Source organism: Grampus griseus (assembly GCF_964374135.1).
Source record: "Grampus griseus genome assembly, chromosome: 3".
Taxonomy (NCBI): Eukaryota; Metazoa; Chordata; class Mammalia; order Artiodactyla; family Delphinidae; genus Grampus; species Grampus griseus.
In genome coordinates this window covers 94580071-94598361 of record NC_139019.1, presented here as the reverse complement: position 1 = coordinate 94598361, position 18291 = coordinate 94580071, and the positions used below count along the sequence as shown (strand labels likewise).

Here is an 18291-nt window from a genome sequence, read left to right as displayed (position 1 = left end):
TTTTAAAGAAAGAGTAGGACAACTTGAAAATTTTGGTGGTGATATATGAAAATTAATTACTCATTTGTGCTGATACTTACTATAATGAGATCTGAGGATCAAAAATTTTATCAAAAACAGTTGGAAGGGCTTCCCTGGTGGTGCAGTGGTTAAGAATCCACCTGCCAATGCAGGGGACACAGGTTTGAGCCCTGGTCCAGGAAGATCCCACATGCCGTGGAACAACTAAGCCGTGCGCCACAACTACTGAGCCTACACTCTAGAGCCTGTGAGCCACAGCTACGGAGCCCACATGCCACAACTACTGAAGCCCACGAGCCTGGAGCCTGTGCTCTGCAACAAGAGAAGCCACTGCAATGAGAAGTCTGTGTACTGCAACAAAGAGTAGCCCCCTCTCACCACAACTAGAGAAAGCCCGCACGCAGCAACGAAGACCCAACGCAGCCAAAAATAAATAAATAAATAAATTTATTAAAAAAAACAGTTGAAAATTATCTAACAAGAAAGAGAAGGAAAGGGAAGGAGAAAGTGATGAATGCTAAGCCACTTTATACTTATTATTCCATTTCACTTCTACAACAATCCCCTGGGATATATGTTATTACATTTACTTTATAGATAAGGCAAATGAAACTCAGAGATTTTGAATAAGACTTACCTAAGGTTTGAATTTGGGATCTATAATTCTAACATTTTAGATATGGCTACAAAAGCACAGATAAGTACATGGGCAGACATGCATAGAATTATTCCTCAAGGATACAGTCACCATTCAGTTCCGTTTCTAGGGAAGGGAAGACAACATTGCAACAGGATCCCCTTTCTTCTTAACTAACAGGAGGCATTTCAGGCTCTATTTTACTGCCTTTCACACAGAATTCCGACTAATTCATGACCTCTGTCTAAAGGACAGAAGAGAATGCATAACACCCAAAGCTTTGGTCGTGGGTGTGGCCCTATATCCCAGGGGAGGGGCACTGCTTGAATCCCTAAATGCAGGTCTCTGGCCTTGCTCAGCACATGAGGGGCTCTGCCCCATCCTAGCACACCAGCGACATCCTGCATGGAACACTCAGTCACCATCCCAGAATCACCCCATGGAAGGGTGTGTATCCAGTAGGGGTTATGCTTCCTCACCCACAGGCTGGTTTCCATTTGATCACAGCTCAATCCCAAGGAAGGTGAAGACAGAGGAGTAAATCTACCTACTTGTGGGTTAGAAGGGTCTGATTTTTAACCTTTCCAAGATAAAATGGCTCCTGTTTCATGACACCAGTAGATACATTTAAGGTGATAACTGGAAAACCACTCTGGTGTGTCCAACTGTCCATGATGCTTTTTACTGTTGCTGGCAAAAGAATTTTACTCTGGTCATCTATGGCCTGTTTTAAAAAAATCATCACAAAACAGATATTTATCATCAAAATCTTTTGAGGTAGCAATCTCCTAAAAGAAACTACATAGCTATTCTCTTCCTCATTCATATAGTACAGTAATTCCCAGTGGGTGATATTCTGGACCAAATTTAATTCTGTTCAACTCTCTATACATGAATGGTTCCTTAGTGCATTCATTCATTCATTCATTCATTTACTGACCACATTTTTTATGGATCTAACATATGCAGGCTCTCTTCTGGGCATTGGGAATATAGTGGCGAAGACTAAAGAAGCAACCCCTGACTTAAAGGAGTGTCACAAACAAGGAAAGATGGGTTTCCTGTGTCATCACCATACACACATTGCCTCCCAATCTTACAAAACAACTCAGCAAAAACATGGCAGGAAGTGTGAGAATTACCATTTGAAAATGCCTCCATAGATCATCTTGCTCAGCATTTGAGTAAGAAAATGTCTCCAAGTATGACTGTCAAAATAGAAAAGTTAAGGTTAAGATAAATAACATGCCAAAGCAATTTATGTTTACTGTTTTCCAGGTAACAACAATTTTGTAAACTCACCTTAAGTGCGCTGATAAATATTTTCTCATTCAAGAAACTAGAAAGCATCCGGGCCAGAGACGCTCCCTAAGACATAAGAAGCTGTCCATTATTTAAACAAAATTCGGTAATCTAAATATTGACGCATTCCATTCTGACAAGCAAGATTCTGGGCTGTGCTTCTGATTGCATTGCGCACTTTAGTTGAATGTCTGGGTTATCCCCAAATGTGCTAATAAAATAGGAGACTGTCACTAATTAATAGGTAAAAGATGAGAACATGTCCTACATATAAAGAGTTCAGGGCGCAGTAAAGTTTTTAAACTGAGATACTCATACGGCAAGTGTAAAGAAGAATTGTTGCCTGCCATTCCAGTTCTACAAGGATCAGCCATTAGCCACTGCAGATGCCCACTGAGAGTGCACCCTGGGGGGAATTCAGGATGGAGAAAAACAGGAAGCATTCTGTGCTTTGAATATCCTGGCCCCTAGATAGTTAAGATGCATATGTAAGGAAAAATTTCAATGACCCCAGATTCTTACATTTTTCCATATACAGAAAAGCACTAAAATTATTAACTTGGGATGTCTGTTCCTTGTGATTAGCAGTAATCTTTTTATGCTTGACTGCATGTTTTTCCCAGCAAAAAAAGTTCAGATATATCCTGGCCCCTCCCTTACCACTTCGGAGTAGTTTCTCAGAGCACTCTGAGAGGCTGTCTCCTGGGCTATAGTCCTCAGTAAGATTCCTGAATAAAACTTAACTCACAACTTTTATGTTGTGTGTTCTTTCAGTCGATACAAGAACAAATTTCTACCAAGCAGAAGGGTTCACCTTAAAAGTAGCAAGCTAAGTCTATATTAATAAAGGTAGATGATACTGAGCACCTATTGTAGTTGATTAATATTTACTAGATAAGAACTGATTTAACCACGTTTTCTGAAATCCATCTATTGAATAATATTAAGGTTTTTGTACCAAAGTTGTGTAGTAGCACGTTAGTCTAGGACCCTTAGAATCCATTTTATGTAGCTTTCTCCAAGAGTGCAGAACAAATGTAAATGTGTAACTGATTTTACCTTGTTGTAAGTAAATAGGTCAAAGAGCTCGTTTATTTCATTGGTTTCTGTGAAATTTTCCACCTTCATGGAGACGGCTCTAGATACCAGGGCGTGATCTTCTCTGAGGACACCATGTAAAATGTTAGAAAAAAAGATCTCATTCTAAAAGGAAAACATTGAGCCACGTTAACTTCTGAGGTGTCACAGAAACACAAAGTTCAACGTTCCTAAAATACTTTCAAAAACTAACACTGAAGAAGGGAAAAATCAATAATTGAGAAGTACTCTTTGGGCTACAATGGGCCAAATAAGTTAGGATTCCTTGAATAACAAAACTCTAGGATACTTTCTTTCCCATTTGGTATCCATTTGTATTTCAATTAAAAAAAATCAATCACAAAAGTTAATGTGGTTTCCAAGAGAGACATCTACATTCCCCTAAGGAGGTTCCTGGCCACCCAGACAGGTCCTCCAGGTAACAGCATCTCTAGGTGGTTTCAACCCTCTAGAATTTTATTGGTAATCTTATTAGCAATCCCTTAAAATTTATCAGCCTCTGTTACAGGGACATTTATCAACCAAAAGCATGCCAGATTTACAAATTCACAATGATGCTGATGTAATATGAGTTATTAGAAATAAATCCACAGATTGGATACTCATGCATTAAGAGATGGCAATTATTTATATTTTAATAAGTACAGAACTCTCCAAAAGACTAGATCTCTCTCAGACACATGACAAGGGCCATTTCTTTCTGAAGGAAAGCTAGAAGGAAAACCAAAGAATAGTCAAGAGGTACCTGGGAAGACAGAGCCAAAGAAAGGGCAGTGGAGAAGCTACAGGGACAGCTCACTCATACCCTGGAGAGCCGGGCGAGCACTTGGTGATCTCCATGAAGTCTCAGCTCCCTAGTGACTCTTGCCAGGGTCCCCAAGTTGACTCTCTAACCTCTCAACAGTGTCAGATAAATTTTCAAACGCTGCCCCACTTCCATTTGCCAATGTTCCAATCAACCCTCTCCTATTAGCACATTATGTTTAGATTTATTAATACTTTGGTTAAGCTATCATCAAACTCCACTCTTCCCCAAATGAGAAAGCCTGTCATTTAGAGCAATGCATGTGGAAACTTTAATGTCAATAAGGATCCCCTGGGGATTTTGTCAAACTCATATTCTAACAGTTGGTCTGGGCTGGGGACTGTATTTCTAATAAACTACCAGATGATGCTGATGTTGCTAGTTTGAGAATCACACTCTGAGAAGCAAGGATTTAGAGGAGACATCTGCCTAAGTCTGACCTTATTCATTAAGTATAGATTTTACTAATTTAACACCCAAGAGCTCTTGAGAGTGTGCACTGTTGACCCATAACACAATGAAGAAAATAGCAAAAATAAAAAACACCCATAAGCCCACACCCTACATAACTCCCATTAGAATGTTGTTAGTCCAGCTCTTTCCAATTTCTTTTCCTGTCTATTTATTTATTCTCATATTTGTAAAAACAACCTTTTTTATTTACTTATTATAGTATTCATTGAGAAATTTTGCTGTCTTATCTTTGTAACTATTCCTAATAATGGCCACTGCATTGTAAGTGAAATAAACATAACTTGGAAAGAAATAAACCAAATCTTAATCATGGTTATCACAGGGTGGTCAAATCACAGATGATTTTCTTCTTTTCAAAGTACTGCAGATATAACTTTTGCAAAAGCAAAACATTAAAATAAATAAATACACAGCTGCAAAATACCCCATAACGTCGATGGACCATAGTTGACAACCATTTCCCTATTAGTTAGGCATTTAAGTTGCTTCAAGTTTTGTTTTGTTTTGTTTGCAGTTATAAAAAATATATTAATGAACATTTTTGTACATATAGCATTTTCCATATTTTGTGGGGGTTTTCTCTCTCAGAATGGATTGTCTGTCTCTCTTCTGCCTGCCTGGTATAAGGTTTTACATAATCTTCTTGGTTTCATCAGAATCACACAAGATAACTGTGACTAATGAGACAAACACCTCTTCCTCAACATCCCTCAGGTTTTTCTACTCTGGGCCTCCCATAAGGTGATGCTCATCCCAGCCTGTTCCACCCCTGAAGGGAAACTCTATGTAAAAAGTGATACCAGCATTTTAAAAAACATTATCTAGCTACTGCATACAGTGATTGGATAAAGCGATTCTAGACACTCACCATTACTTTCTTCCTGCAAGCTGTGAGATCCCAGAGAACAAAACCTGTTTCTATTAAATCTACTATTATCTTAAGAAATATAACAGTATTTATGATAATAAATTTGTGTGGAATATCAATGTGGTTAAAAGCACAGGCTTTGGAGTGAGCTGCCTGGATTTGAATCCTACCGCAGCCTCTTAGGAGTTGTGTGACTCATAAAAGGCAACAAACTTCATCACTCTGAAACTCAGTTTCACCTCCGAAAATGCAGGAAGCAACACTGTCCTCACTGGATTATTATCAGGTCTAAATTAATTTACATAAAATTTTTAGCACTGTGACTGGCAAGTAGAGTATGCTCAATAAGGGTTAACCACTACTGTGATTATATTATTATTATTATTTCTTCAGAGTTGTTTGGAGGCTTGAGTCAGATAATGTACACAATACTCTATAAGCACATAATGAGTGCTTAGTAAACTGGTGGCTGTCACAACAGTGCCTGTTAGATACTCAATAACCTATTGAATGACTGTATAAAACTTATTTTACAGATGAGGAATGAAAGCTCAGAAATGTTCAGCTACTTGCCTCAGCTTACAGTGATCATAAAAGCATAGCGAGATCTGACAGGCTGCAAGGCCCTTATGTGCCCTTTCCCCTCCACCGAGACTGCTGCTTCCTTAGACCAGGCAGAAGAAGGACGGAAAAACATCAGTGAGTAGCAATGTCAGAGCTGGAACTTCAGAGATCAAGAAACCAATTGGAATGTTCTGAATCCTTGACCATGACCCATTCATCTCGTACTTTAATAATTTTCAGCTGAAATTAGACCAGTTAGAAAAAATGGAAATCTGTATCTGCATATGGTTCTGTGATGCTCTTTACTCAATTTCAGTCTAATGACTAGATTAAAAGGAAGCCAAAGATTTGATCTCTCAAAGATCATTGAAACAGGGCCTTAAGCTTTTAAAAAACAAAGCTCATGGCAATTTTCTCAAGCTCCAGGATCTGACACTCCTCTGGCAAGGGTTATATTTCACTCATCTCAACATGGGATTGAGAAATGTACACTCAGAAAAGAGTGATTAAGAATCAATGATAAGGGCACATTGGTTCAAGATGGCAGAGTAGAAGGATGTGCTCTCACTCCCTCTTGCAAGAGCACCAGAATCACAACTAACTGCTGAACAATCATCGACAGAAAGACACAGGAACTCACCAAAAAAGATACCCCACATCCAAAGACAAAGGAGAAGCCACAATGAGATGGTAGGAGGGGCGCAATCACAATAAAATCAAATCCCATAACTACTGGGTGGGTGACTCACAAACTGGAGAACACTTATACCACAGAAGTCCACACACTGGAGTGAAGGTTCTGAGCCCCATGTAAGGCTTCCCAACCTGGGGGTCCAGCAGCGGGAGGAGGAATTCCTAGAGAATCAGACTTTGAAGCCTAGCAGAATTTGATTGCAGGACTTCGACAGGACTGGGGGAAACAGAGACTCCACTCTTGGAAGGCACACACAAAGTAGTGTGTGCACCGGGACCCAGGGGAAGGAGCTGTGACCCCATAGGAGACTGAACCAGACCTACCTGCTAGTGTTGGAGGGTCTCCTGCAGAGGCGGAGGGTGGCTGTGTTTTACCGTGAGGCCAAGGACACTGGTGACAGAGATTCTGGGAAATACTCCTTGGTGTGAGCCCTCCCAGAGTCCGCCATCAGCCCCACCAAAAAGCTGGGTAGGCTGCAGTATTGGGTTGCCTCAGGCCAAACAACCAACAGGGAGAGAACCCAGCCTGACCCATCAGCAGACAAGCTGATTAAAGTTTTGCTGAGCTCTGCCCACCAGAGCAACAGCCAGCTCTACCCACCACCAGTCCCTCCCATCAGGAAACTTGCACAACCCTCTTAGATAGCCTCATCCACCAGAGGGCAGACAGCAGAAGCAAGAAGAACTACAATCCTGTAGCATGTGGAATGAAAAACACATTCACAGAAAGAGAGACAAGATGAAAAGGCAGAGAGCTATGTACCAGATGAAGGAACAAGATAAAACCCCAGAAAAACAACTAAATAAAGTGGAGATAGGCAACCTTCCAGAAAAAGAATTCAGAATAATGAGAGTGAAGATGATCTAGGACCTCAGAAAAAGAATGGAGGCAAGGATGGAGAAGATGCAAGAAATGTTTAATGAAGACCTAGAAGGATTAAAGAACAAACAAACAGAGATGAACAATACAATAACTGAAATGAAAAATACACTGGAAAGAATCAATATTCAACAGAATAACTGAGGCAGAAGAACGGATAAGTGACCTGGAAGACAGAATGGTGGAACTCACTGCTGCAGAACAGAATAAAGAAAAAAGAATGAAAAGAAATGAAGACAGCCTAACAGACCTCTGGGACAACATTAAACATAACAACATTCACATTATAGGGGTCCCAGAAGGAGAAGAGAGAGAGAAAAGACGCAAGAAAATATTTGAAGAGATTATAGTCCCAAACTTCCCTAACATGGGAAAGGAAATAGCCACCCAAGTCCAGGAAGTGCAGAGAGTCCCATACAGGATAAACCCAAGGAAAAACACACCGAGACACATAGTAATCAAATTGGTAAAAACTAAAGACAAAGAAAAACTATTGAAAGCAGCAAGGGAAAAATGACAAATAACATACAAGGGAACTCCCATAAGGTTAACAGCTAATTTCTCAGTAGAAACTCTACAAGCCAGAAGGGAGTGGCATGACACATTTAAAGTGATGAAAGGGAAGAACCTACAACCAAAATTACTCTACCCAGCAAGGATCTCATTCAGATTCAATGGAGAAATCAAAAGTTTTACAGAAAAGCAAAAACTAAGAGAATTAAGCACCACCAAAGCAGCTGTAAAACAAATGCTAAAGGAACTTCTCTAAGTGGGAAACACAAGACAAGAAAAGGACCTAGAAAAACAAACCCAAAACAATTAAGAAAATGGTAATAGGAACATACATATCAATAATTACCTTAAACGTGAATGGATTAAATGCTCCAACCAAAGGCCACAGGCTTGCTGAATGGATACAAAAACAAGACCCATATATATGCTGTCTACAGAGATCCACTTCAGACCTAGGGACACATACAGACTGAAAGTGAGGGGATGCAAAAAGATATTCCATGCAAATGGAAATCAAATGAGAGCTGGAGTAGCAATATTCATATCAGATAAAATAGACGTCAAAATAAAGATGTTACAAGAGACAAGGAAGGACACTACGTAATGATCAAGGGATCAATCCAAGAATAAGATGTAACAATTATAAATATATATGCTCCCAAAATAGGAGCACCTAAATACATAAGGCAACTGCTAAAAGCTATAAAAGAGGAAATTGACAGTAACACAATAATAGTGGGGGACTTTAACACCTCACTTACACCAATGGACAGATCATCCAAACAGAAAATTACTAAGGAAACACAAGTTTTAAGTGACAATAGACCAGGTAGATTTAATTCATATTTATAGGACATTCCATCCAAAAAGAGCAGATAACACTTTAATGGAACATTCTACAGGATACATCACATCTTGGGTCACAAATCAAGCCTTGGTAAATTTAAGAAATTGAAATCATATCAAGTTTCTTTTCCGACCACAATACTATGAGACTAGATATCAATTACAGGAAAAAATCTATAAAAAATAAAAACACATGGAGGCTAAAAAATACATTACTTAATAACCAAGAGATCACTGAAGAAATCAAAGAGGAAATCAAAAAATACCTAGAAACAAATGACAATGGAAACACGATGACCCAAAACCTATAGGATGCAGCAAAAGCAGTTCTAAGAGGGAAGTTTATATCAATACAAGGCTACTTCAATTAACAAGAAAAATCTCAAATAAACAATCTAACCTTACATCTAAAAGGAACTAGAGAAAGAAGAACAAAGAAAACCCAAAGTTAGTAGAAGGAAAGAAATCATAAAGATCAGAGCAGAAATAAATGAAATAGAAAAAAGAGCAAAGATGAATAAAACTAAAAAGCTGGTTCTTTGAGAAGATAAACAAAATTGATAAGCCATAGCCAGACTCATCAAGAAAAAGGGGGAAAGGACTCAAATCAATAAAGTTAGAAATGAAAAAGAAGAAGTTACAACAGACACCTCAGAAATACAAAGCACCAAAAGAGACTACTACAAGAAACTCTATGTCAATAAAATGGACAACCTGGAAGAAATGGATAAATTCTTAGAAAGGTATAACCTTCCAAGACTGAACCAGGAAGAAATAGAAAATATGAACAGACCAATCACAAGTAATGAAATTGAAACTGTGATTAAAAATCTTCCAACAAACAAAAGCCCAGGACCAGATGGCTTCACAGGTGAATTCTATGAAACATTTAGAGAAGAGCTAACATCCATCCTTCTCAAACCCTTCCAAAAAATTGTAGAGGAAGGAACACTCCCAAACTCATTCTATGAGGCCACCATCATCACCCTGATACCAAAACCAGACAAAGATACTACAAAAAAAGAAAATTACAGACCAATATCACTGATGAATATAGATGCAAAAATCCTCAATAAAATACTAGCAAACAGAATCCAACAACACATTAAAAGGATCATACCCCATGATCAAGTGGGATTTATCCTAGGGATGCAAGGATTCTTCAATATACGCACATCAATCAATGTGATACACCATATTAACAAACTGAAGAATAAAAACCATATGATCATCTCAATGGATGCAGAAAAAGCTTTTGAAAAAATTCAACACCCATTTATGGTAAAAACTCTTCAGAAAGTGGGCATAGAGGGAACCTACCTCAACATAATAAAGGCCATATATGACAAGCCCACAGCAAACATCATTCCCAATGGTGAAAAACTGACAGTATTTCCTCTAAGATCAGGAACAAGACAAAGATGTCCACTCTCACCACTATTATTCAACATAGTTTTGGAAGTCCTAGCCACGGCAATCAGAGAAGAAGAAGAAATAAAAGGAATCCAAACTGGAAAGGAAGATGTAAAACTGTCACTGTTTCAAATGACATGATACTATACACAGAGAGTCCCAAAGATGCCACCAGAAAACTACTAGAGCTAATCAATGAATTTGGTAAAGTTGCAGGATACAAAATTAATGCACAGAAATCTCTTGCATTCCTATACACTAATGATGAAAAATCTGAGAGAAATTAAGGAAACATTCCCATTACCATTGCAACAAAAAGAATAAAACACCTAGGAATAAACCTACCTAGGCAGAGAAAAACCTGTATGCAGAAAACTATAAGACACTGATGAAAGAAATCAACGATGATACAAACAGATGGAGAGATATACCATGTTCCTGGATTGGAAGAATCAATATTGTGAAAATGACTATACTACCCAAAGCAATCAACAGAGTCAATGCAATCCCTATCAAATTACCAATGGCATTTTTTACAGAACTAGAACAAAAAATCTTAAAATTTTTATGGAGACACAAAAGGTCCCGAATAGCAAAGGCAGTCTTGAGGGAAAAAAACAGAGCTGGAGGAATCAGACTTCCTGACTTCAGACTATACTACAAAGCTACAGTCATCAAGACAATATGGTACTGGCACAAAAACAGAGATATAGATCAATGGAACAGGATAGAAAGCCCAGAGATAAACCCACGCACCTACGGTCAACTAACCTGTGACAAAGGAGGCAAGTATATACAGTGGAGAAAAGACAGTCTCTTCAATAAGTTGTGCTGGGAAAACTGGACAGCTACATGTAAAAGAATGAAATTAGAACACTCCCTAACACCATACACAAAAATAAACTTAAAATGGATTAGAGACTTAAATTTAAGACTGGACACTATAAAACTCTTAGAGGAAAACATAGGAATAACACTCTTTGACATAAATTCCAGCAAGATCTTTTTTGATCCACCTCCTAGAGTAATGGAAATAAAAACAAAAATAAACAAATGGGACCTACTGAAACTTAAAAGCTTTTGCACAGCAAAGGAAACTACAAACAAGATGAAAAGACAGCTTTCAGAATGGGAGAAAATATTTGCAAATGAATCAATGGACGAAGGATCAATTTCTAAAATATATAAACAGCTCATGCAGCTCAACATTAAAAAAAAAACAACCCAATCCAAAAATGGGCAGAAGACCTAAATAGACGTTTCTCCAAAGAAGACATAGCAGATGGCCAAGAAGCACATGAAAAGTTGCTCAACATCACTAATTATTAGAGAAATGCAAATCAAAACTGCAATGAGGAGCTTCCCTGGTGGCTCAGTTGTTGAGAGTCCGCCTGCCAATGCAGGGGACGTGGGTTCGTGCCCTGGTCCGGCAGATTCCACATGCCGTGGAGTGGCTAGGTCCATGAGCCATGGCCGCTGAGCCTGCGCGTCCGGAGCCTGTGCTCCGCAATGGGAGAGGCCACAACAGTGAGAGGCCCACGTACCGCCAAAAAAAAAAATTACAATGAGGTACCACCTCACACCAGTTAGAATGGGCATAATCAGAAAATCTACAAACAACAAATGATGGAGAGGGTGTAGAGAAAAGGGAACCCTCTTGCACTGTTGGTGGGAATGTAAATTGATACAGCCACTATGGAGAACAGTATGGAGGTTCCTTAAAAAACTAAAAATAGAATTTCCATATGACCCAGCAATCCCACTACTGGGCATATACCCAGAGAAAACCACAATTGAAAAAGACACATGCACCCTAATGTTCATTGCAGCACTCTTTACAATAGCCAGGTCATGGAAGCGACCTAAATGCCCATCGACAGTTGAATGGATAAAGAAGATGTGGTACATATATGCAATGGAATATTACTCAGCCATTAAAAGGAATGAAATTGGGTCATTTGTAGAGACGTGGATGAATCTAGAGACTGTCATACGGAGTGAAGTAAGTCAGAAAGAGAAAAACAAATATCGTATATTAACGTATATATGTGGAACCTAGAAAAATGGTACAGATGAACTGGTTTTCAGGGCAGAAACTGAGACAGAAATGCAGAGAACAAACGTATGGACGCCCAGGGGGGAAAGCGGCAGGGGTGGAGGTGGTGGTGTGATGAATTGGGAGATTGGGATTGACATGTATACACTAATATGTATAAAATGGATAACTAATAAGAATATGCTGTATAAAAACAAATAAAATAAAACAAAAAAATATAGAATCAATGATAAAAAGAAATAACTAAATGGTAAAAGAGAGGATAAGCTTACCATCTTAGCTTCAAAAACATTAGTAATATGTTTTCATCACTGTTTCCAGATATGGTAATCTCAGCCATTTTAGTTGCATTAAGAGGTAACTGATTGATATTGATAGTATAGGCTATTCAATTAAGGACACACAGGGTGAATCTAATTGTTTTATGGGAATGCAATTTCTTTCCATATTGACTCTCAGCACAGAGTTAATTTGGAATACAACCAAATGCTTTCAAAAACAGTTATAGATGACACTAACCATGTGTAGATGCTACCTTATAAAAGAGAGATATAAACAATTTTGTAGGTATAGAGTATACGGAAAGGACTATTGAAGACAACTGAGATTTACTGTATGTGTATAAAGTTTATGTATATGCAAAGAGTCATATAATGAACATATACACACACACCATGAACTCCTTGAGAACGAGAACACTCCCAGGTGTTTTCTCTGCAGAGCACAGAGGTTAAAGGCATGGGCTTTGCGGTTAGAGAAACCTGGAACTGACTCTCATCTCTGACCTTTAATAACTGTGAGACCTTGAATAACTTACCTAATGCTTCTATGCCTCAGTTTCCTCAATAGAAAATAGAAAAAAATAACAACTATACTCATATGATTATTTTGAAGATTGAGTAAGATGATATATGTATAGAACTTACACTACCAGGCAGAAAAATCTTAAGTACTCAGTGAATGGTAAATACAGTATTATTGTTATTATCCTCATTATCCTCATCTTCAGACTAGACCCAGGTAACTGGAATGTAATCACAGTTCTGCCTCAATCAGGCAAATGACCTTGGGCGAGTCAATTAACTTTTCAATACTTCATTCTGCTGATCTATATAATGATGCCCAATCCAGGGGAGGAAGAGCAGAGGTACTGCAGAATGGCTGGACTATGTGATGGTGGGCATTTTATAGGATGTTTGCAAAGGGCAGAGTGGGTGGCATGGAACTGGGGCAGTAAGAGGCTGCTACATCAGTGCTTCCCAGAAAGTACAATTTCACTAACAGGTAAAAAAGGATTTTTTTTTTTTTAAGTTTCTGTGGCACCTAGAGAGGTCTGTCAACTTTTTATTCTGCCAACCTTTTAATCAACAAAAACCAAATATCTACCTACCATCTCCCTCCTTTCATAAGAGGGAAAATTTACAACCAATATAATAGAAAGAACACAATCTTAGACTCTCCATCAAAGTGAATAAATTTAGCCTGTAAAGAAGATCTGGCCAGTGGAGATCAGCATTTCAAATGGCAATATACTCTGAATGAGCGAGGGTAGGGAAGGGAGGAAAGAGGCCAAAAATTGAGCCTTGGAAACACTTGGGAGGGGAGATGAGAGAAAGGCCAGCAAAGAGCAGCAGAAACAGCAGCTCTGAGCATCAGAGGGATGGCAGGAGGCAGGAACAGAGGGGGAGAAAGGACCCCTGGCTTGGAGTGAAAAAGTGAGGTCTGTGTCAAAAGATGGTATTAAATTTAAACATTTAAACACCTAAATCAAATAAAATCAATTTGGCTTTATCATGCGATTCTGAAAGCACTATCTAATTACTCTAAATAAAATATTAGAACCATAACTTACAGTTGAAATAATCAGATTTGCCCATCCATAAGTTTATTTTTCCATATTACTATTTACTCAAAACAGCAAAAGAATATCAGCTATAATAGATACAATATCAGCTATTAGTATTATATGTAATATCAGCTATATGTAACATAATATTTAGAGTATATAACATAGCATATTCTTATCATTAAAGCCATAGACTACTGATTACAAGTGCTTTAAAATTTAGTCTAGGTAGAAATAAATGAAAATAACCTAAAACCTAATAGTAGGGAAATATTACATATATACACCTTATAAGGTGATATGATAAAATATTAGGCAACCCTTAAAAATCTTGTTTTCAAAAATGATTTAATGATTTGTGAAAATGCTCTTGATATAGTATGAAGTAGAAAGGGTATTACACATTTTTGTGTAATTGTCTTTTAGGAATATTTATAATAATAAAAGTCTGGAAAAAGAAAACATACCAAAAAGATAAAATTGATCAACTCTGGTATTACAGATAATTTAATATTCCTTATATTTTTCTGTATTTTACAAACTTTCCACAATAAACATGCATTACTTTTATAATTAAGGGAAAAAAATTATAATTAACTTAACAAACTACTTACCCTGGGGAGTTTCGGATTGAAGTCGTTAATTACTCCAAACTCAAAATAAGATGCAAAACCTTCATTGAGCCAGATATTGTTCCACCAATTCATGGTAACCAAGTTTCCAAACCACTTTTAGAGTTGGGAAAAAAAAATTCTTAAATTCAATTTAAGAAAAATTTATTGTAATTGCATGTGAAATAAATATAAGGTCAAAGACAAAATTAAATGCATTTTGCTATCAGTGATAAACTTGAAAACAGGACTCCAAAATGACGCTGTTTTAACATGAAGAGATGTCAGTCATGCATTTCTTCTAAAATAATCATTTCACATTCAATGACTGAAAGCAATTTTTGTTTTAAAATTGTGATGTTAAAAAATAAGGTAAGCTAGAGTAGCAGTTCTTAAATTGTCCATTTTGCCCCAAAGTTAAGTTAAAGCAGAAGTCCTGAAAGTTTACTTAGCACCTACTAATTACAGAATCTTATACCTCTAAACAGACTACATTAGGATCTTGCTGTAAGCAATGACTGTGCTTTCAGGACATGATTTGATGTGCACCATGTAAAAATCACTCAAGTATTCATATGTTCTGCAAAGTGGTACAGCTATAATTATTTTCTATTTGAGCTTACCAGAAAGAAACTGTCAAACAGATGATAAATAGAATCAGGAAAGAAAAACACAATAATTTCCAAAACCAACAAATCCACGTCCTGGTATTTAACCAAATTCTTATATAACAGCTGTGATGAACTAATAGCAGCCTGTATTCCAAAACAATGTGTCATTTAGGCTATAATAAAAAATGACACTTTGGGTGACTGATCAAAACTTGTGAAAGCATGTGTTGACTGTGTAACAGGGTGTTATTCAATCCCAGTAAATCACTCTTCTCCAAAACTGCTTAGGAGTCCATATAACAAAAAGATAACAATATCATAGTTTAGATGACGTCTTTCTTGACAAACTTGATTTATAAAGGTCAAAATGCAGATGTGAGAATCTCCATCAAAACAAATAACTAAACTTCAAAAATCACAGCATAAAAGCATATAGATCTAATGAAATAAATCCTGCTTACATCACCTTTGGGGATGCAGCTCAAGGATTAATTACTGCTCACCTCACTGACACTAGTATATTGACTATAATCCTTTAACTTGTAACTTCTCTCAAAAAAAAAAGTTTGTAATAATCTGCTAATGAAATGTGGATATCTTCCAGTGACTTTTTTGAATATCTCTATTTTAAGATGGAATGGAAAGCAAATAATCATAGCTCTGCTTGGCTTACTTTTCCTGAAGAGAACTTTGTGGAACACAGTTACTCTTTGGATATAAATATATGACCTGCGAATGTTCTTTAAGTTCTCATCACTGTGATTTATCACCAATAGTTCAAATCCACCCAGGATCTGATTACACAGATCCTTCCTTGTTTTCTTTCAGTGACCCACTTTTCAAATAATTTTTAAAATTTGGTGTACAGCAGGGTTTGGGGGGGTCGCTACTTTTGGTACAGCAGCTGGAGAATATTTTCATGTGAAATAAGAAAGAACGTTTTACCACGTGCCTGATGTCCAATCTCGTGGGAGACAATATAGGAGATCACAGTCTTTTTTTCTGTTAGTTTATCATTTGGTTGCAGCAACAATAATGACTCATCAAACATCAACAGTCCCCAGTTTTCCATTGCACGGTTGTCAAAAGTAGGCAAAGCAATTATATCTAAGTGGATTTAAATGGAGGGAAAAATGAAATCATCTCTTCCTCAAAATTTGAGACTTCCAGATACAAACATCTCAAAATGAAATCATAAAATTACTGAAAGAAAAATGCAAGTAAATATTTATAATTTAAGGGGAAAGAAGGCTTTAAAGACATACCAAAGACAGAGCCAGAAAATAAACTGTTTTGACTATATGAAAATTAAATACTTTTGACAAAGGACCTATATTCAAAATATACAAAGAACCCTTGAAACTCAACAATAAGAAAATAACTTTACAAAATTAGCAAAAGATCTAAATAGACACTTCACTAAAGAGGTACAAATGGCAAATAAACAGATGAAAACATGCTCAACATCATATGTCATTAGGAATTTTCAAATTAAAATGACAATGAGATACCATGACACACCAATTCAAAACAAAACACCAAATGCTGGAGAAGATGCGGAACAACAAAGACTCTCATTCATTGCTGGTGGGAATGCAAAATGGTACAGCCACTTCAGAAGACAATTTGGCAGTTTCTTGTAAGGCTAAACATAGGCTGACTATACAGTCTAGCAACTGAGATCCTAGGTATTTACCCAAATGAGTCACAAACTTATGTCAGAAACATGCACATGAATATTTATAGCAGTCTTATTCATAACTGCCCAAACTTGGAAGCAATCAAGATGTCTTTTAATAGGTGAATGGATAAAGAAACTGTAGTACAGCCATACAACAGAGTACTATTCAGTGATAAAAAGAAATGAGCTGGGCTTCCCTGGTGGCGCAGTGGTTGAGAGTCCGCCTGCCAATGCAGGGGACACGGGTTCGTGCCCCGGTCTGGGAAGATCCCACATGCCGCGGAGCTGCTGGGCCAGTGAGCCATGGCCACTGAGCCTGCGCGTCCGGAGCCTGTGCTCCACAACGGGAGAAGCCACAGCAGTGAGAGGCCCGCGTACCGCAAAAAGAAAAAAAAAAAAAAAAGAGCTATCAAGCTATGAAAGGACACGGAGAAAACTTAAATGCATGTCACTAAGTGAAAGGAGCCAGTCTGAAAAAGCCACACATGGTATGATTCCAGTTAGTATATAACAGTATGGAAAAGGCAAAACTATAGAGACAGTAAAAGATCAGTAGTTATCAGGGACTTGGGGAAAAGAGGGAGAATGAATAGGTAGAGCACAGGGGATTTTTTATGACAGTGAAACTATCTGTATGATACTGTAATGGTAGAGACCTGTCATTACTATATACATTTGTCAAAACTCACAGAACTGTACAACACAAAGAGTAAACTCTAATGTAAACTATGGACTTTAGTTAATAAAAATGTATCAATACAGGTTCATCAATTGTAATTTTTAAAAAAGCCACACCAATGTCAGACGTTAACAATAGGAGAAACTGGGGTTGGGGACAAGGGGAGGGAGAGGAGGTATATGAGGACTCTCTACACCTTGGGCACAATTTTTCTGTAAACCTAAAACTGCTCTAAAAAATAAAGTCTATTTAAAATCAAATTTTTTTTTTTTTTTTTTTTTTTTTTGGTACACGGGCCTCTCACTGTTGTGGCCTCTCCCGTTGCGGAGCACAGGCTCCAGACGCACAGGCTCAGCGGCCATGGCTCACGGGCCCAGCCACTCCGCGGCATGTGGGATCTTCCCAGACCGGGGCACGAACCCGTGTCCCCCGCATCGGCAGGTGGACTCTCAACCACTGGGCCACCAGGGAAGCCCTATTCCTTTGATTTTTTTCAACCATTTAAAATTGTAAAAACCAATCTTAGCTCATGGACCATACAAAAATAGGCGGTGGGCCAGATTTGATTGCTTGCCTGTGCCTAATTTAGATTATTATTAATAACTCGTATTCTGATTTCCAGACTGGCAGCATCAGCACCACCAGGGAGCTTATCAGAAATAAAAATTCTGGGACCAACCCCGGACCTACTGA

General features: G+C 37.8%; 1 protein-coding gene across 1 annotated transcript in view; it reads right to left on the bottom strand.

Moving 5' to 3' along the window:
• Positions 1 to 18291, bottom strand: part of LVRN (laeverin) — a gene marked incomplete at its 5' end in the record, with an annotated part of 86562 nt that overhangs the window by 24119 nt on the left and 44152 nt on the right. Inside the window, 6 exons of the mRNA XM_082650895.1 lie at positions 1210 to 1382; positions 1801 to 1866; positions 1961 to 2026; positions 3020 to 3163; positions 14631 to 14744; positions 16191 to 16345. Coding sequence (XP_082507021.1) covers positions 1210 to 1382; positions 1801 to 1866; positions 1961 to 2026; positions 3020 to 3163; positions 14631 to 14744; positions 16191 to 16345 — 718 coding nt within the window. The remainder of the gene's footprint in view (positions 1 to 1209; positions 1383 to 1800; positions 1867 to 1960; positions 2027 to 3019; positions 3164 to 14630; positions 14745 to 16190; positions 16346 to 18291) is intronic.